Source organism: Zosterops lateralis (genome assembly GCF_965231275.1).
Source record: "Zosterops lateralis genome assembly, chromosome: 6".
Lineage (NCBI taxonomy): Eukaryota > Metazoa > Chordata > Aves > Passeriformes > Zosteropidae > Zosterops > Zosterops lateralis.
The window spans coordinates 6,520,720-6,541,728 of NC_139761.1; the positions used below are offsets into that span (position 1 = coordinate 6,520,720).

The window sequence follows — 21,009 nt, forward strand, 5'->3', positions numbered from 1 at the left end:
TCACATGGGTTCTGCTCCTCCTCAGCCACAAGATAGGGAAGGGAAGAGATGAGCCCCTGGAGCACATTCCTGCCTCCCAAGGGAAGGCAGCAGAGTTTGAATCTCTCTGGCTGAGATTCCAAAGGAGGCAACATTCATCATTTCTGCATTTGAGAACCACCTTCAGTACGTTTTCTCTGTCGTGCTGCAGTCCAACACTTCTCAGTGTGACTCAGTCGTGCGGGAAGTGGGGCAGAGCAGGGGAAAAAGGGGGGATTTGGGAGCTGGTTTCATGTGAGATACATCTTGGTTCCCCTAAAATGCATCAAACAGGAAACCTTACAAGAGGATTCTTGCAAAGACTGGCTTTTTCCTTGATGAGCTTACCCTGTGTATTACATACACTGCAGCAAGGAGCTGGTCCTATGTTTTTAGATACCTATAAAGTCCTTTTAATTAATTGGCATTTACCCTAAAAAAACTCAGATTATTTCCAGGCAGAAGAATTCCACATTATGGAGCTGAAATTGAAATAAAGAACATGTGCAGGTTGCTAGCTAAATTGTAGAGGCAATAAAGTTTATGATGGCTGAGGAGGTATTCCTATATCAGGATCTTATAATTTTATGGATAATACTCTCTTGACAAAAAAAAAAAAAAAATAGTCTTATTTAGTGTTAGCTGGGAGGAGAGTCTTTCATTTTAAGTCTGCCTTTATAAACTGACTTTTCAGTTATCCAAACACTTGCAATAAGTGCTTTCTAGATATTAAGAAATTACTTTGAACGCTGTTTGCATTCAAATGACACCAACGTTATCCTAAAGAAGAGCACACCAGCTCCAGGTGAGATATCAAGCCTTCTTCAAGCATGAAGGGAAAAACATAGTAAAGAATTAATCACCAGGAGGCAACTTCCAAGAGACATGGATAATATCCTTTATGTAACATGCATTGTTTCACCCAAAGCAATACACATGTAAACCTGACACAAGACACATGTTTTGTGACTAAAGCAGAGCATGATGCTGCCAGATCTTCTGTACCTTTCCCCACCAATTTCTCCTCCAAGGCTGCAGGTCTGGCCGTGAGCTGTTCAGTGCCAAGAGCATCCCAACAAAATCCCACCCTGCAGCTGATAAGTAACAAGCACGATGCCCACTGCCATGCAGTCATCACTCCTGAGCAGCAATAAATGACTCAAGCAAGCTGCTTCTTTCACATTTCACCTCCAAGAGGGAGAATGGGGAAAAAATATCAGCATCTCATCACAAGGAGCCAGAATTCTTTTTTCCTGAAAAGATAACACCTGTCCCGTAACAGAAAATGACTCAAAAGTGTGTAATTTTTAGAAAGTGCCAGCTGTAGTGATGAAGAAGTGAATTACAAAGGAAAAAGAAGGCTTGTGACTCTAGAAAAACATTGGTAGGGAATTTCCACTCATGGTGATTTATCCTATTTTTTTTAAATAATTTAGGACAGTGGCATTGAAACTCTGACAGGTCACGAAACATTTCCTCAGCTCAAGACACAGGTCACAGACATGACACATCCCTGTGACAGGTCTGAGCTCAAACATTTACTTCTATCATTCACAAAAAATAAGAATGTATTTAATGTTTACCTTTTGTTGAATCATCTTCGATCGGTTGCTTGAATAAAGTGATATCCTTAAAAGTGCACAAGAACAAAACCACTTTTTCGTGCTCATTTCTTATAGGTGCAATTTGCATGTAGAACCAAACTGGGGTTCCTGGAGCAGAGAAAAAAGTGACATTGGAATGTGGTGTATCATAAACTATTCCCCAACCCATAACATTTACACATTATTAAAACACACACGTAGTTTAGGTGTGTATCTCAGTATTTTTGATTTCCAGAGTTTTGAATTTTACTTCCTCCAAGGAAAACAACATATTCCCATTTTTACAGCTTCATTAATCTAACTAGATGATAAACAGAGACAGGAAGCTATATAAAAATTCATTCTGAAATAAATGTGCTGTTCTTCCTCTCTTGCTCTTGTTTTTTCCCAGCATGTCACACAAACTTAGGTCTGAAAGGTAGAAAGGTGAGAAAAACACAGGTGGATGGCATCTTTGATTGCCTCTTTATATAAATATGGAGCTATCAAATAAAAAAATGATGGACTATACTGTGAATTGCTCCAAATTTTATATTTAAGAGGACCTGAGTTGGACTCTCAATGTCCTATCAGGACAAATCAGATTTGATTTCCTTTTTTGTGTTTCAGGTCACACCTCCTCACTGCCCTGCCCAGTGCAGCACTCTCCCAGCAGTTATCTCTGCTTAACTTCTGAAACGAAACCAAGTGTTTTTCAAATCTTACCATCCATTAAATAAACAGCCCAAAACAGCTCTTGGTTTTGGAGTGGTCAGCTTGGCTTTTGGTAAATCCCCCGTTTGCAGAGGGCTCCTGAAGGTGCTCAGGAGCTGAAGCTGGTCTGCCAGGCTGACACACATGTGGCACATCCAGGTGTGCTCCACAAGGTGTGAAACCCCAGAACACTTGGAGGAATTCTCCTAGAAACACCCTGTTCCCCTGCAGGGCTGTGAATGTCAGACGTTCTCCATCCAGCAAAGCTCCATGTCCCTCCCTCCCAAATGAGCACCTACACACGCTGCACCATAAATGCCTCCACAGCCAGCTAATTACCTCTGGGATTTGATGTGCTTTCAGCCAGTTGACAGAATGGCTTTTCTCCTGAGCTCCCTGGGAGCTGACACATTGACACGAGCCTCTTGCCCACTGTTATCCCACACGGGCACTGCTCCCCCCTCCTCCCAAATTTTCTCTGATGCACCAGGTCTGGGAGCTGTGCCAGGAGCTGCAGCATAGATCCCAGAGGGCAGAGAAAACCATTTGGGCTAGGACTGCTGTGGGGAAGATTGAAACCCACAAGGGTTTATTGAAATTCAACCGGGATTAAACCAGTAACTCACCACCAGTAAACTGGAGAAGTGGGAGAGATGTGAGACTGCTTTCTGTGATAATTCCAAAGCCTTTATGCTGATTACTTGATGATCTTAATTCCCAGTTGCTAACCCAAGACAAAAGACTTCTCATATGTACTAAAACAGAGTGCTGCAGCTTTCTGGAGAAGTAACCTGCACTTACACCTGGGAATCCATTGTACTCTTTGAGATGAAAGCAAGTAGGCAAAACACCCTGTACAAGGGTGCTGACAAAAATCAAATACAGAGGCAAGGTGGCTACTGCTGTAGAAGCAGCAAAATGAGGAAAAGGAGGTAAAGAGATTTCCTGAGTATTACCATATAGGTTTCCTGAATATTACCATATATAGAGAGAGGCATACATAGACATATATATCTATATATATATATACACACACACGTATATGCAGGCATGTCTAGTGTGGTTGGTGAATAGTTGTGTATGCAGAGGTAAGGACTAATAATAAGGGAATGCAACAAAGCAGAAGAGAGTTGTAGCAAGCTTTCAAGCTTTCTTGAATCTGGAACCTGCAAGCTGGGTTGGAACACCAAGGGGAGTGTGAAGGCAGCAGTCAAATAGATGTTGCCAGAGAACATCAGCCCCTTAAAGATCATCTCTAACACAGCAGAGAAGGATGGGAAAACAACCTGAAAACCTCAAAAATCTTCCTCTGCCAGAAGCAGAAGGGAATGGGTAAAGGAAAAAAAAAAAAAAAAGCCAACCCACATTGTGCCCCATTATAAAAAATACACAGCACACCTGGACCTACAGTTTGAAAATGTGGGTGGGAGGGTGCTCTGAAGGCACTGCAAGCTAATGTGGGTGATAAACACAAGCCCTTCCACAGAGTAACCACCTACACTCTGCAGAAGTGCATTCATACTAACAGATAACTAATCTTTATTTCCTTCTCTGTTCCAATTTTCAGCCTGGAGGATAAGCAGGCAGGGTCTTGAAGGACCATCTCCCACAAGGCTCAGAGAATGGCAGATGGAAGCAAAACCCTGAGCTCACCAGTTTTGAGCTGGAGCCAAGAGGTGAGCCTGTTAGAATTAGTGAGAGGTTGAGGTTCTGGGCTTTGGGTGATGGAGAAGAAAGCTGACAACACATGTTATGGATGGGAAGTGACTCAAGCCCAGAGAGGAATACTGAGTAATTTTCCATAAAGTCCTTCTGTAATCCTCCATAACTTATGGAAAGTGTAGGCTTGGGGATCTGGGCAAAGGTGAAGATTTTATTAAGGCAACTGCAGCTCAATAAATCTCTGCAGCATCATCAAGCTCCAGCAGACAATCCACAGCCCAAAGCAAAAGAGTCTGCCTTGTTACAGAAAAGTCACCAAGAGAAGATTTTCTCTTTTTATACATAAATAAAATTTAAAAAAGAATTTAATTCAGGCCCATTCTAGATCAAAAGCTGCTCCAGCATTTACTAAGAGAAGCCAGGGCTGGGGAGAGCACGGGGTCTCTGGATCCACTTTAGAAATCACATGGACACAGGGCATGGCAGTGCTGGGCACCACCACCAGCAAAGACACCCAGCATGAGACTGTCTCAGGAAATTCCCCAGATGTGAGGGGACATCCAGGTGACCTGCACAGGAAACAGGAAGAGAAGCAGAAAATCTGTGGAACAGACACATCCATATGCTTGGGAACCAAAAAGAGGTCATTTGGAGGGCTCCCCTGGGCACCTGCAGGAACAGCTGGACTTCAGAGCTGCTCTGGTTTCTCTCTTTAATTAACATCTTGGCTAAAATGCCTTGATGCAGTCAGAACTGGAGAACTCTGCAGGCATTTCCTGCTATTTTAGTGCCCACACAGGAAGATTTAGTCTAAAAAGGGAAAACAGAGGTAAAGCATAAGAGGAGGTGTCCAGGATGCTCCCTTCAATGTCATGAAAAGTTTAAGTGAGTTTGCAGTAAAATGAGGAAGTCAGGCACAGGGAGCTCTTTCCTGGGGCACAGCATTCCCTTCCCTCAGCCACACCATGCAGGGAAAAGCTGTGGCAATCCCATGCCAGCACCAAAGCCCACCTAGGGGAAGCATGGCTCAGATTCTGGGCTCCAGGCAGGTGAACCAGGGGGAAAGATCCCCAGCCCCACAGAACCTGCACCGTGTGCAGGGCACTGAGAGCCAAACTGCAGAGAACATCTCCACCAGGATTGGTCCTGGACTGCTCTTGGCCACCAACCCAGTCAACTGGATTAATTCAGTGCAGAGGAAAGGAACCACCTTCTCTGGAGCACGTTTAATCTGAATTTTGGCTTTCTATTCTGGGAAGATGGTCTGTGCTAGTGAAGGAGGTTGTTCATTTCCACTAACAACAACAGGAATTACAACCACAAGCTCAGCAGATCTGTCCACCATGCACAAGTCCAGCACGAGGCCACACAACAGCATGGGCTGTGCTCACGATGTGCCCTAAAATCAACAACCCAGGACACAAAATATGACTGGAACAGCTCGTGGTTAAGACAAAATGAAGAAAATCTCCAGTTCTGGCAACTTCCTGCCAACCCAATGCCACCAAGAAGAAGGAACACAGGCCCTGAATCTCATTAAGCTGTGGAAGTCCCTGGTTTTTTAACTAATCCCTGGGCTATGTGCCAGGCCTAGTACTCTCCCCAGAGCTTGTATGTGTTGGTTTACAACCAGGGAGGCACCGCCAGGAGCAGCCACTGACGGCAGCCAGGGCCTGGGTTCTCACTTGTGGAGACATGGGGGAGTTTCCTGAGGGATGTGGGGGAACCTCATTCTGCATTTCTTTTCACTTAACCCAGTCAGTTTTCCCTGCAGGGAAACAATCCTCAAAAAACTAAATTTATTTTTGAAAGAAGGAGTCAGACTAGAGACAGCAGGGAACAACTACTATTCTTGGCAATCTGAATGCTTGGCCTGAAAAGAGAGTTCTCTTCCTGAGCTGTGGTAACCAAAATACCTGTTTCTCCTCCAAATCTTGCCCCAAATTTACCCATATGTCAGAATGAAAATTTCTTTCAGTCTATTATACACTTTAAATATGCTTTTTCACTCCCAGCACCACGCACAAATGTATACATACTGTTTTTCTTGTAGAGGAGAATTTCAAAGCAGTTTGACTCATAGTTATCAAAAGTTTGTCGGACTTTTTCAATGGTCTTCTTGTCTGTCAGTTCACCATACATAAAACTGAAAAAAAAAATTAAAATTCTTTTTTACTGAGACAAGCAACAACATTGTTACAGTCATCTTAAATAACAAAAGCATGGAAGATGCTGTGAACTGTCATTTACCAAGGTTTAATTATGATTTACACTCCATTTCAATATTTAGAGTGTCACAAGGACACCTACAGCAGCGAGGAACCATGACCACCTTCTTACTGTAAATGACTGCAAATAAATCCAACATAATGCTTCATTAAGTGCTTTACTGAGTATATCTTTAAGGATATATGGTTGGAAAAAGAGCTGACACCTTATGAAGCCATTATCACCACAGCTGCAGGCCATGGCAGTATTGCTGTCAAAACAGAGAAAATTGAACAAAACCTCTAAAATCTCCCAAATTTTTTTCAATCCTCCTGAAAATCCTTCTGGAGGAGGGATGTTTAGCTACTACAGGTAAAGGCTGTTGGCTGAACTGATGGCTGCAAGCCTAATCTTGTCAAGATGTATCTGGGACAATGAGATAATTGGAATTCTTTTACTAAATACCAATACAAATAGAGGTAGGATTTAAACAGTGAGGAGCAATGACTGCAATGTGTAGCTATGTCTGCACTAATACCAACAACCAAATTCATCCTCATTTTCCTTACTGTATACTGCATTTCCTTAATAGTGCAGTGGAAAATACTAAAAAGCTTTTGGAGACTCATCCCTCTCCAGGCTGAGAATATAAAAACTTTATTTTAACTCTGCTATTTCTTGCCACTTAACCATCTTATGTTTGCATTCTTTTCCAGGTCAGACCTCCAGGTGGTGTAAGCAAACCCAGCCCCCTGACCTTACTTTTGACATCCTTTGTAAGGAAACAGCCAGGCTTTTATTGTCATTCTCCCCTGGATTAAAAATAAGTGGAGGCTGCTCTGTGTAAATTCCCAATTACAGAACTAAAAGAAAATGGAACATCAGATAAAAGCTTTCAGGCACTTGGATGAATATACTTTTAATTGATCAGACTTTTTTTTTTCCCTCCCCCAATTCTCTTAGTTCACAAACAGTTTGAGCCTCAGCTGAAACCTCCAGCACAAAACCCTGAGAATATGAAAGGGAAAAAGCTATCACTGCCTCTGTGGTTTTAGTGCAGCTTCTCTTATTGATCAACAGACCTCCAAAGGTTCAATAAACATTTATTTTATGTCTACTGCTCTGAAAGAAACAATAAAACAACACAGTGGTTAGAGGCTCAGCAAGCATTAAAGTACTCAGTGAAGGCCAGAGCATGAATCTTTTCTCCCCACAGCCAGCCCAGGGAGGCAGTGGAGCTGCTCCCACAACAAGGTGGTGCCTGGTCTGGGTGATGGAGGCATCAGAGTGGCTGCAACACCTGAGTGTCACTGCAGCTGCCTCTTCACAGGTAACACAGGCACAGACATTGATTAGATTGGGTAGTAAGAAAAACATCACTGAAAGGGTGGTCAGGCACTGGTACAGGATGCTCAGGAATGCTGTGGAATCTCCACCCCTGGAAGTGTTCAGAAAACACGAGGATGTGGCACTTGGGAACGTGGCTTGGTGGTGAAGGTGGCACTGCTGGGGCAGTGGCTGGTCCCCATGAGCTCAGAGGTTTTTCTAAACCCAAATGATTCTGTGAGTCTCTAAATGGCAAAACTGTCACCTTTGGGACAGCAAAGGAGATGCCACCACTGCAGCTGACAGCAGGAAATGCTTTTACCCAGGCACGAGGTTCCATTAATGTCCTGATTATCATTAACATGCACAGCTGTCTCAAGGACATGCACACCACAGCTCATTTTCAAATTACCTTCCTTTCTCTCCCCATTTCACCTGATAACCTTTTATACATGAGATGATAACAAAAAGAGTTTGATTTAATTTTTTTTAATCTATGCCTTTTTTAATGCTCTGATGCATCTCTTTTTTTGTTTCCTTGAGACTCAAAACAATGCTTCTCATAGTCCTGAAGGAAAAAATAGCAAGAATTTGTTGAAGTGCTTGATTTTATATGACTTATAATGCAGAAAGTCATCATTAATTAGTGTTAAAATGACAAATCCCACTTGATGATGAGAGGTGGACGATACCAGTTAGTGCTGCAGAATATGATCAATCAACTTTATGTTTTAAATTACAGGCAGCTTATTGTTGCCGTAAACCTGTAATGCTTAAATCTCATATTATATTCACACATAAAGAGACATTTTAAAGGCTTCTGGAACAATAAAAACATTTTTCAGAAGGCAATTTTTAACAGCACCAAAGGAACCTCAGAGCCTTTCACTGCATGAGTTATATAAGATTTTTGCTTATCACAAGTTTAATTTAATTTAGTCTGTCCTATTTTGTACACATGGAGGGACTCCTACTTCTTTAGTCAATCACTGTCTTTTTCTGCCTTTTTTTGTTGTTATTTAGTACTTGTCAAATGTCTTCAGTGCAAACTGTACAAGGCATAAATATCAAAACCACTCTGCTACTGGGAATCTTCTACATAGAAAACACACTTATCAAAGAGAAGCAAGACTTGCTAAAATGCACAGAAAGAGGCAGAATCTTAAATATTTTCTCCACCTCTAAAACAGACCAGTTGTCATTTAGGATGTCTGGGCTCCCACCTCCCTCTTAAAGAATCTCTCGACACAGAAAAGCCTCGTCTGAAGTTTCAAATTGTGCTCCTCTGTCCTCTGCCAGGATGCAGAGCAGCAGCATCAGAGCAGGTCTGTGTTTGCAGGGCAGTAAGAGCTGTTTGAGAGAAATTATCTAGGACAGAGGAAAAGTGAAGCACGGAAGGCATCCAACCCTACACCAAATTTACAGCTCTCTTCATCCAAAAGCAGTCAGGGCATCAATTACAAGAAACAAACATCCACCCAGGAGGAACAGCAAATAAAGATACACATCAATAGCTTCAAACCCCTGCAAGGTGAAGAGCAAACACCATTTCTGAGGTGCAGCTTTGTGAATCCCATGGGCATCCTCACTGGGGCTTCCTTGCACTGCAAGCACACACAAAAATAAGGCCACAGGGGTGCCATCCCAGCACCAAATCTGACCTTTTTCAAGTCCAGCTATACCCATCATGCATAATCCCATTTCTTGATCACAGTAGGAATTTTGCCATTGGCTTCACTACAGCCAAGATTTGCCTTGCAGACTGTTTTTAAATCCCACTTGTCAGGGCAGAAAAGCAAAACAAGGCAGAGCAGAGATGCTGACCAAGTGTTCCAGTGGGAACAGTGGCTGAAAATCTCATGTGCAAGGAAAGGCAAGCAAAGCAAAGCCTGCAGTGAATGCCAAGTGTCAAATGCCAGGGTAGGTCCATTAAAGGATGCCTGTTCTTCCAAAGGCAGGATGAAATCACACAGCTTAGCTGATAAGCAGCAATATTTAGAAAACACTGATACAACTTGCAAATTAAACTCCATTTCCGCGTTTTACAACTGTTTATTCTTTCAATGTGTGCATGAAGACACACATGGTCATGTCTTGGACAACTGGGCACAAAACCAGGGATTTTCCTGGATGCTGGCTGACCTGCTGACACACCTCCAGGCAGGGGTATTTTTTTGGTTAAAGGGAGGTTTGAGGTGTCTCAGTCACACATGCCCCGTTCCTCCTGGACTGTCAGCTCATTTTCATCTGCCACAGCAGATGAAAGTTCTTCCACCTAAAAATTCTATGCATTTTAGCACTCACTTATATCAATTATTCTATATATCAGCCCAAGCTACACATGCAATTTTGAGTGCCACATGAGCTCAGAAAGAACATAAATCAACTCCCATCACCCAGTATAGCCTGACTCCTATGTACAATGTGCTTTTTATATAGTGCCTGTGAAACTAAGGAGACTGGCACTCATAGTGAGGGATTTCTAAGTGATTTTCCTGCCAGCAGGCATATTGTTGCTGATTAAAAAGATGAGAGAGGTGCAAAATCAAAGGAATTACCAGCCTAGCACAGGACTAACTCATTGCCTGAGCTGGAACAAAAGTCACTCACACCTCCAGTGCCTTCAGTTGATCTGCCCCTCCCTGTGATCTGTATCAGGCAAGAGCAGCTGAGACTTAAAATCACAGAACCACAGAATTATTTAGGTTGGGACAGACTTTTAAGATCATCAAATCCATCTGCTAACCCAACACTACCAAGTCCATCACTAAACCATGTCCGTGAGTGCCACAGGTACACAGCATCTGAACAGTCCCAGTGTAGGGGATGGGGTGGGAAAGAGAATAAAGCAAATTCTGACTGGACTACCAGGAGAAAAGTATGGCTGAAAGATGATTTTGCAACACTTATAGCCTGAGGCAAATTGACCAAACATTGCAACATTTATTAATTGTCCTTTATCTCACTCATGGTCAGTAATAAAATCAACTTGAATCAGGCTAGATTTACATCTTTTGTATATTTAATTTGGTTGGATTTTTGGCATTGAAAAGCAGACCCTTCCAAAACATGCAATTAGGAGGTGGCACCACAGCACTCTTAGTCTAAAGCACTTGTCTTAGGGCAATAAAACAAACCCTACATAGGAAAACCTACACAAACTTGTATCTCAGCCCTCCCTTCTTGCCTCTGTCCCTCCTTTGCTTTGCTCACACACACATTCACACACATCAGGGAGCCAGTCCTTCCCCAAAAGCACCTCTTGCTAAAGGATGCAGCAGGCATGGCTCAAATGCACATCCAGCCACAAATCACAGCTGCTCTCTCCTGAAAGACCACCAATAAAAGAAAAAAAGCCATGCAGCTACAATGCTTAGAGTAAATATATCAGCAGCCTAATCACTCTCTCGGGAATAAAGATGCACTTTGTGCATTACTGGGCTCTGTGTATGCTTAATAAAAGGGGCCAGTGTGAGCTACAGAAGAGCCCCTGCCCCACAGCATGGTAACAGCAGAACTCAGAACAATCTAGCAAAAGTCCCTTTGAACGATATTACCTAACACCCCACTCTCTTTACTGGATCATTAGCTAGAGTATATTCTCATCAATACTAGCCAGGATAAATTTCAAGGTGCTTTACCATGTTCTGTCTAAGTTGCTAGTTTCACTTAAAGCCTGTTTTAAGACCTCAACATCAGAACAATGCCTTTCCTACCTCAATCCTTTCTCCCAAAATGTTGCAGCAGCCCTCTTGTTAGAGGGTAGAAATGAGCTGAGACACAGACTTCTTGTTTATCACAGCATGAAAAGGGTCCTGGTTTATTCCTCTTTACAGCTCAGCCATCCTGACTCCAACCATTCACTGACTCTGCCTGCAGCAGCTCCTGCTGTAGGTTTCCCTTGCAGCCTCTGACTGCTGGTTATTTCCTGCTAAACTCTGACTGCAGGGCTCAGTTTGCAGACTCTGACTGCAGGCTTTCACCTGGCTAGACTGTGGCTGCAGGTTCTAACAGGCTCTAACTGCAGACCCAGACTGACCTCACAGCAGTGATTCTCTCCCCAGGATCCTTCTTTTTCATCCTCTCCCATTCATGATCCTCTCTTGGATACAGCTGTTACTTACCAGGGGCAAGGTCACCTGCATTCCCTTCTCCTACACCCAAAACCTCACCATTCTTCCCAGCAGATTAAAAGTTTTCAAGTGCACCAGGTGGCAGCAAAAAAGGCAATGGACATACCTGCAAGTGCTGCTCTTCTGCATGACGTCAGCTCGGTGGTATCCAGAGAGTTTACAAAATCCGTCATTACTATAAACTACGGGCCAGTCCACAATCTGGGCGTTTCCCAACAAAAAACTGGATTCTGAAAGGACAAAGAGCAAAAGAGAGAAAGGGCTGTTGTCAGTGGCAAATTGCAATGAAATCCTCCTTGTTTTACACAGCAGATGCAGTTATTTGTGACAGTAATTTCAATCTTGACATTTCGGAGGGAAATCTAAATTTACATCTGAAAAGAATTTGTGATAAAACAGGAAAACTCCTGGTAATGCAAGTAGCTTCTCACATCACAAAAGCCCCAATGCTTTAACAATTCAGAAAGTATTCATTTATCCACAACATCTGGGCAAGATAGTATGTTTTGGTTTTTGTTTTATACATATCTTGAAAGCAACATTAAATTAACGTGCAAACTGAGTTTTAAATGCTGAATTGTATGTCTGCCCAAAGATGATAGTGACTCCTTTGCTTGAGAGAAGTAATTTTTTCTTCCTGGCAGGTCTGAGTCTGTTTTGCAGGACACAGCCAGGATCCCTGGGATGAGGGACAGAGTGCCAAGTGACACTGGGGAAAGCAGATGTTTTAAAATTGTAGTCCGTGGTAATCTTCAGTGTTTTCTTTATTTTTACTCTACGTTTTCAATTTCATTTTGAAATGTTTTCTTTATTTTCTTTAGTGTTTTCTTTATTTTTACTCTTAGTTTTCAATTTCATTTTGACTACAGCTATGGAACTACATGGTCTCATTCACTGGTGTTAAAAAGCTATTAAAATGTAACTATTAACAATCTTGCTGCATAAAAATTATAGGAAATGTTCCTTTCAGCAGTTCTTGTGGGGAAGAAAAGAGATATTTTTACAAATTTTCCTCATAATAGCCAAAGAATGGTTATGACAACAACAGACATTTACTCAGGTGTGCATAATGATTTTAACATAAAAGTGACACTGAGTTTGAATGAGCTACCCATGCCCTACTCAGAGTGTTTATAACTGTGACTGAATTGTACATTCTGCAAAATATTACTCTATTGGATACGGAATATGTACCAAAAATATAGTATTTCTATCTCTTTTTTTCCTTTATAAGCATGAATTTTGAAAAAAAAAAATCTGGAGATTATTGGATTTTCCACAGAAAAGCAGATTTTAAAATATTTTAAATCTACCCAATGGGAGAAATAAAAGCTTAGATTTTGTGAAATCTTTTACGCTCAAGGCATTTATTCGGATCCATCACAAATATTCTTTAAGCCTGAATGTCAACTTCAAAAATTTGCTTTCCTGCCCACAGGAAGATGCCCTTGCTACAAGCAGCAGGAAACATGGAGTAAAGCCTGAGCATTACATAAAATATCCCTGGATTGCACCAGATATTTTCTGCTGGGACTCAGCCCAGCTCAGGGGACATCCTAAGCCCCTGGGGACCAAAGGGTTTGCAGGAGCTCATCTCACTCCACTGGTGTTCCCCCCACACCTGTATCTCCACTGATGCCTGAAGACGTTTTAGCTTTTTACATCTTCTGATATATTTGTAGCCTTGTAGATTTTTAATACATAGTTGTATACTTCCTAGTACTTTTCCTGCCCTTTCTCATAACAAGCTAACCCTTTTCTACCACTTTCTTGAAATTCTGTTTAATCTTATACTTAAGGAGAGAATTTCTGATAAGGACATTTTGTTTTCCACCAGAACTTAACAGACATACCAAGAAAATAGGGCAAAGCAGTCCTGAGACCAACTCCAAAAGCCTGACCCAAGGATGAGTTATTGGAGTAACTGATGTCCTATTGGATGTACTATCTAGGTATACTAATTAATTAACCTAATAAAAATTGTGAAAATCTTTTTTTCACATGTGCACATTTGTGCACCTACGTGAAGGCTTTCATTAAAGAGTTGCTTTTTTAGCTCACTACTTCAACACTGTTGGAAGGGGTTTTTTTCCTTTTGTTTTTGGAAAAGGGAGACACCTCTAACCCCCCAAACCTGGACTCTCCCCACACCTGCCACCCCATCACCACCACACTCCAGCAACTGGAGATGCTGGGAGCACGAGCAATTCTGAATTTCCCATCCCAGAAAGAAACAACCCAAGGTTGCAAGTTAAATTTGGAAAGATTGTCTTTATAGAACCATCTCTGGCCGAAATTCTGCTCACACATCTCGACACCAAGGGCACAGCCTGGTGATGGTGCACTCAGGGATGCTCTGCACATCCCTGAGCTCCCCAGAGAGCCACAGTCCAAAAGCTGATAACCCTCCTTCAAAGCCTCCCCATCCACAGACATGATCTCCATTGTGTATTCCCACCACGTCACTGTTTCAGGACACAGAGCACACAGCAGAAGATATGTGATGCAGCCAGATAAATAGCTTTAATTGTTGTCTTCTATGGATTTTATACTTCTTTGCACATGAGAGTCTCAAAATATTTGATAAGGCATTCACCAAACTGACTGAAACTTGGGAGGGGACAAAATGTAAAGCCAAGCTATTGACACATTGTTGTGGGTTTGTTTTTCCTTTAAATCCCACAGAACTGGAGGTTAAAAAGACACCAGAAACATCTTGATAGATATTAGTATTTTCAATTTTTACGGTTAGATCAGATCCGTAATATTCATATTAGAAACTTGACCAGATATTAGAAAGTGTTTTCTTTTGTCCCCTTGAATTTTCTTTTACTTTATTGACTCCTTTTTCTTACCCTTGTCTCCTTAGCAAAGCTCCTTCATCCATGCTCAGCACAGGAATATGAATCATAGAATCTTTTAGGTTGGAAAAGACCTCCAAGATGATTGAGTCCAACTGCAAACCCAGCACTGTCAGGTCCACTACCAATATCTGTGTCTGTGTGTGTGTGTGTGTGTGTGTGTGTGTGTGTGTGTGTGTGTGTCTAATTCCAGCCAAAGGAAGATCTTGAATCAATATTTGCCTCTTATTAGAGACCAATAAATCCAACTGCAGGCACAAAGCCACTGGGATCCACGTTTCATTAAAGCTGCTGCTCACTGAGTAACTTGATAAAATGGAAGGAAGAACAGGTCAGTTTTTGGTCTGACCCTCCAGTTTTATTGGGTTCCCAAATCTCAGTATTCACAGAACTCTCTGTATTTAACCTGCCTTATATTTTATCAGCAGTTATTATTTTCTTCAACCAAGACGCAATTAATTCTTCCCTGTTTCTATCTAAATCATAACTCCAGGCAGATTTAATTCTGCCAGTCCATACCCAGCTAAAAACCCCCAAACTGTGTATTGGGTAACAGGACACTTTGAGAGAACTTTTCTGGTTTTGACCATAATTTTATATAACCATGTTATCACCACTGACTACTCATTGAAAGTCCATTTCTGCAGTTCCTTCCAATGAAGATGGATCCACAGCCAGCTCTGGACTAAATCCACCTGCATGACTGACTTTCGTATTCCTACAGTTCAGATTCATGATGTCCTGGCTAAGAAAGGTCACCACAGTTGTGTCTTTGATTATGATTTCCACGAGTCTATAGCAAATTCCACTCTGTCCAATTTCCAGCTGGCTGCCTGAACCAGGTGTAAGAGATAAGGGCTGGGAAAAGAACTAATTTTATCTCCATCTCCAGTTGCCAAAGGACAGCCAAGAATGGAGGTGTTCAGACTCCCTTCATGGGAGAGGCAACCTCTCCTTCCCTGCTCAAGTCTTTAATAGATAAAAGGAGTGTTTTGTTCTCCCTTCAGAAGAACAAGAAAAGGACCCAACAAAGGGTCTGGAAATGGCAGGAGGATGGGCATGGCAAGGACAACAGGACTGGGATCTCCATAGGCATATTCCTGTCAGATCCAAGAGACAAAAACTACATTCTGCAAGCAAGTCTTTTGAAAGAATATGTTCTGTTTTTCTTAAGGGAGTTTTGTTACTAATAACTAGACATTACTGAATCCAGGCACTACACCTACACCAGCACATGAATTTAATTTACAATTATGTCACAACTTCAAGGAAAGATCACAACAGGGATTGCCAAGGATAGCCAAAGTTATGAGTGGCAGGGCATAAACACAGCTGACCTCAGCTGTAAGGTGCTGTAAACTAAAATTTGTGCCTTATCTGTGCTGTGGCCCAGAAAGGAAAATATCTCTCTGTGAAGCTCTCAATCTCACAAGTATTTTTCTACAGAAGCTGAGGACTTTCCCACTGGTCAGCAAGACACAGGTCACTGCTGAAAGCAGGACAGGGATTCTGACAGACTCTGGTCTGATCCAGCATATGGTGAAACTCCAGGAAATTGGGATCCAGATGACCATGCTGTGGTATCTCATACTCTGAAAACACTTTAAATTCAAAACTCACACAATGATTAACCTGAAATCTCTGGTGACGTGTTCATCCTTCTCAGATTTCTCCAAAGCACTGAAAGTGCAAGTCCATTTCCCATTTCCTTACAGAGAAAAGGTCAATTTTTGTTATTTCTAAGCTTGTCTTGATGTCTTTGCCTTCTCCACCCATTCCCCTTTCTGATGCATTGTAGAGAGCCCAAATCACAGTTATATAGGTCGTTCATGCTCCTTGACCAGACACCTCTAGACACCAGTGTCTGTCTAAGGAAAGCAGGGTCTGCCAGCAGACTCGTCTGTCTCAGAGTTGCCAGATTCCTCTCAGGAAGGCAGCAGGTTTTTTATTAGCTAACATAACTCTTCTGGTTGCAAGGTTTAATGCTGATGGCAAGGAAACAGGGTGTTAGAGGCATACGGTCAGCAAAACTTCAGGTTGGAAAACACAGTTGAGGAAAACAATTTTTTTTAAAGGCACCGCATTTGCTGTGCTTCTATTTTGTAGAAAGGCTCTTTTGTATAAAGGCAGCCTATGCTATAGAGCAGCAAGCTTTTAATCTTACTCTATCCTGCAGTAGCTAGCACTCAACACAGAGCTGAGCCTTGTGTTTGTTATTAAAACTAAATAAAAAGACCACAGTGTGCGAGCAATTTTTTTAACTAACAAAATGCCTAAAGCTGTGTAAAATTCATGTTATGTAATGACAGGAGAGCAAGAACAGCTAAATCATTCCAGGAGATATGCTTAACCAAGTGAGAAACACTGTCTCTAATCATCTTTTCTAAAGAATGGTTGGGTACCACTTGCAACCCAAATTGTTTAAATCACCATTTTTGAGAATTCCCTCTCTTTTCAAGGAAACTGGCTGGTGACCTTTTTTAGAAAGACTGAAAAGATTTTCTAAAGAAAATAAAGTAGTAGCAGCACACAAACAACAATGATGATTATAACAACAAAAAGAAGCAGCATTTCCATCTAGGAACAAATTCCTACCTCTGTCAACTTTACACAGAGCTGTCCTTCAGAACTACCACCTTTCCACTGCACAGCAAAGGCAGCTCAGGCCTCATGGGGGCTGGGAAATATCTGGAATTTGCCCCTTTTTTGCTAATATAAAAGCCCCAAACCATTTCAACCGCTGTCAGTTGATTCTCCTCAAAACTACACTGGGTCAACATATTGCCACAGACTTGTTTAGAGCATCTTGGAAAACTGGTGGTGTTCCTCTGTGGGGGTACTTGGGAGGGGTGTACTAAAAAAAGTTCTCTTTTTTAATTTTCTTAACTTTCCTGAGTTGAGTCTGGGCCCTGACAGTACCCAGTGTTGTCTGTGGTGATTCCAACCAAGTGTTCAAAATGTGCTGCATCCCCACAGAATGCAGAAGAAGATCCTGTTGGAGAGCACAGACCTCTGAAATCTGCCTCAACAGGCACCAACATCCCTCCAGCTCTGGGGCTGGCTGCAGACAAATCTCTATTCTTGAAGCAGCAACCTCCACCAGCACTTTGTACTCCTGTCTGTGAAACCATTGTGCTGTTTTCTAACAAAGCTATAATTTCCCCAGTGTCTTTAAAGCATGCAAAACATCAGTGTCATCCAATTTACCCAGTACATTAAGCGTTGCTTGCCTGAAAAAAAAAAAAAATATAAACTCTCAAAGGACTGACTCTTTACGTCACCTTTCTGTGCCAGTGTTGTCTTTATTTAATACTCATATCGTGAAGATGCAGCGAGGGCTAAACCCAGAGCAAGGTGTCATCACACTAACTATGCTGAAATTACCCACTTCCTGCCCCAAACGTGCTCCTCGAATTAAAGAGAAGACAAATAATCCAGCACTAGCTGAAATATTAAATCCACTCAGCTTTCAGCAATTTAGCAAGTGAGCTCAAGAAGAAAAATTAAAGAGTCTGCCTGAAATTTACCTCCTTGAAACTTAAAAAATTAACTGCAATCATTTGGAATGTGGAAGCCCATGAACAGCCCTTGCCTTTACTGTGGCACATCAATGACCCCAGGAAGAGCTCTGAGGCAACAAGGAGATGAGAGCATCTCTATGAGTTACCTGAAAAATGACATTTCATACAATTCTGATCACAGTTTCTTCCTCACACTGCCATTTATCCTAGAATTAAAGTAACCCTCACCTATCCCAGTTACCATCTAAATGCCACTGCTGAATCTGCTCTCTATTAAAATTATGCAGAACACAACACAGATGTACTGAGACTAAATCTAAACTGGAGCACACTGTAGCTCTCACTCAAGACATACAGGCACCCTCAGGAACAACCAGAAATCCAGACTTCCAGCTTTATCCAAATGAGAGTGCTGCCTTGTCATTCCCAGAGGAGAAAATTGTGGTAACAGGAGCTCTTCAGGCACGGGGCTCCTCTTGCAAACACTGAGCCCGCAGAGAGTCCTGGCTGCAGTTCCACAGAGCCTGGCAGCTTCTCAAAAAAAACCTGTTTGGGTAGAAAATCGGCTGCATCCCCTGTGCTCTTCTCTCTGTGCCAGTGGCTGAAGCAAAGCTTCCAACAGGACCCATTCCAGAACCTCTCCTGAGTGTGGAGTCAGGCCTTGGCCACTTGGGATACCCAGGGCTTAGCAGTTACAATAGCCAGTCCCCTGAGTGTGCTGATTAAACAAGTATTGTCCATTTTATTTTTTATCTGAAAAGCAGATTAATAGAGCAGCAGCTCCAAAATCTTCTATTATTTAATGTTATCAAATCAGAAAATCCTATTTTCCTTCAGCTATCCATGAGAATAACTTAAAATCCCAGTTCACCACCGGACAGCACCCTGTAAAACAGGCTAATTAAATGTATTTCCACTGCCTGACATTATTCTTTGGCTGCACACTCCTTCCAACTGCAATAAGAAAACCTGAATGTTTCCTCAAAAAAAAAATCAATTTAATTTTTTTCCTTCTCTCAGGTTTCAACATTCACCTGGAAAGGCAGCAACTCTTGCAGTGACCTCTTGTGGCAAGTGCTCAGCAGCGCTCAAAATTCCTCCAAAAGGGGAGGATGGATACCTCTCCCACCAACCACAGAAGGAAAGAGAAAAAAAAAAAAAAAAAAAAAGAGAGAGAAAACTAAATATAATAATAAAAAGGGAAGGGAAGGGAAGGGAAGGGAAGGGAAGGGAAGGGAAGGGAAGGGAAGGGAAGGGAAGGGAAGGGAAGGGAAGGGAAGGGAAGGGAAGGGAAGGGAAGGGAAGGGAAGGGAAGGGAAGGGAAGGGAAGGGAAGGGAAGGGAAGGGAAGGGAAGGGAAGGGAAGGGAAGGGAAGGGAAGGGAAGGGAAGGGAAGGGAAGGGAAGGGAAAGCAGACCCACAATTAGAAATAAGACCACAAAGAGCTGATCATATCTCAAGGAAATCCAGCTTTTCCTTTTGCCAACAACATGGCATTCTTTAAGTTTCTAAATCAATAAAATGGCACAGAGCTTCCATAAGTATTTTTTAAAGTAAAAATAAACATTTTAGAGCATGCAGAACTCCCCCAATTTCAGCAGCAGTCAGAGATTCCTAATTCATCTGTGCTCAGCAAGCCCACTTGAAAAAGCAAGGAAAACAGGATATCTGCAACTGCAAACCCCTCACATATGTCATTTAGTAATGCTTGTCAGTGTAAAAATCCACTCTGCATTGATTTACGTGTCAGCCAGCTCCCTGCAGCCACAGAAACTGCAGAAGGAACCCTGTGCCTTCCAATGCCAAAGACAGCCCTAATGACATGAGCACCTTGGCCATCCCTTCCTTAACTCCCGAGCTGAAGTGGAGGATGGAAACTTTCACCCCACAGTGCATCCTGCTTTTATGCAGGGCTGTAGGGAACTGCTGAGCTCTGTATTTTTCTTGGAGGATCCCAAGTGACAGGCATCCACTAAACCTGAAGTACTTTGCTTTAAAGAACTTCCTGTGTGCAGCATGTGTGATTTCATTGGTGCCAGATGAAAATGCAGCTTGTGTTAATAGAGGGGAGAGAAGCCCACATGTATCAGATCCCAAACCCCTGCCTGGAAGACAGGAACCTACACAAGCCAGTAGGAACAGAAGAGGCAAGAGACACTTATTTTATCTTTAATACCAGTGGAATAAAAATTTTAAGTGTCTTACTGCTACAGATGTGACAATTGTTTCCACCCCCTTTCCAAGTAAACTGCTTGGACAAAAATCACCTGTGAACAGGGCTGATCCTTTCACCCACCAGTCAAAGGGACCCAGCAGGGCATAAAGGTCTGTGTGAAGGAACTGCTTTTCAGGAACATGGCATAAATCTGAAAAGGCCAGGAATTAAATGCTAGCTTCATTAAAACTCATGCTGGAATTCCCATGTAAGCCTTACAGAGCTAAGATTTCACCCCAGTGCCAAAATGTATTTGTGAAAGATCCACTTTCATGAGGAAGCTTCTAAGAGTTATTGCAACAGAAATAATAGCCAATAATGATGACTCTTATCATATAGATAAGATTATATATAGTTTTTCACTAAATTCATCGTCTCTTCCAAACTGTTAGCAATCTTAATTGAAGATTGCTGCCAAGTCCCAGAGTCACCTTTTCCACAAATTCATGCTCTACCATAAAAGCAGATTATGCCATTAACATATATGTAATTTTTCTGCTGATAGAATTTGTGAAGGCAAGACAGACTTGGCTCAACTCACTGGATGACTCTGCCCATGGGACAGGTCCATAAAACCCAGTCCTGATCTAGAGATTTGCCCAATTCTGTACCCTCTGCACTTCCACAAAGCTGAGCTCAGGTCAGTATCAGTAGGAGCTCTGAATGCACTTAAAAAGTGAACAATAATATCAGTAATAATGGGCACAGCCTGCTGAGAACATCTTGGGAGAGAACATTGCCCTTAGGAGGGTCCTTATTAAACGTCCCA

General features: G+C 42.2%; 1 protein-coding gene across 1 annotated transcript in view; it reads right to left on the reverse strand.

Moving 5' to 3' along the window:
- The window catches only part of KCNH5 (potassium voltage-gated channel subfamily H member 5), a 147,654-nt gene that overhangs the window by 123,094 nt on the left and 3,551 nt on the right, over window positions 1–21,009 (reverse strand). The window contains exons 2-4 of the mRNA XM_083862923.1: window positions 11,751–11,874; window positions 6,017–6,123; window positions 1,602–1,730 (exon numbers count right to left, since the gene is read on the reverse strand). Of these exons, the coding sequence (XP_083719049.1) occupies window positions 1,602–1,730; window positions 6,017–6,123; window positions 11,751–11,874 (360 nt within the window). The remainder of the gene's footprint in view (window positions 1–1,601; window positions 1,731–6,016; window positions 6,124–11,750; window positions 11,875–21,009) is intronic.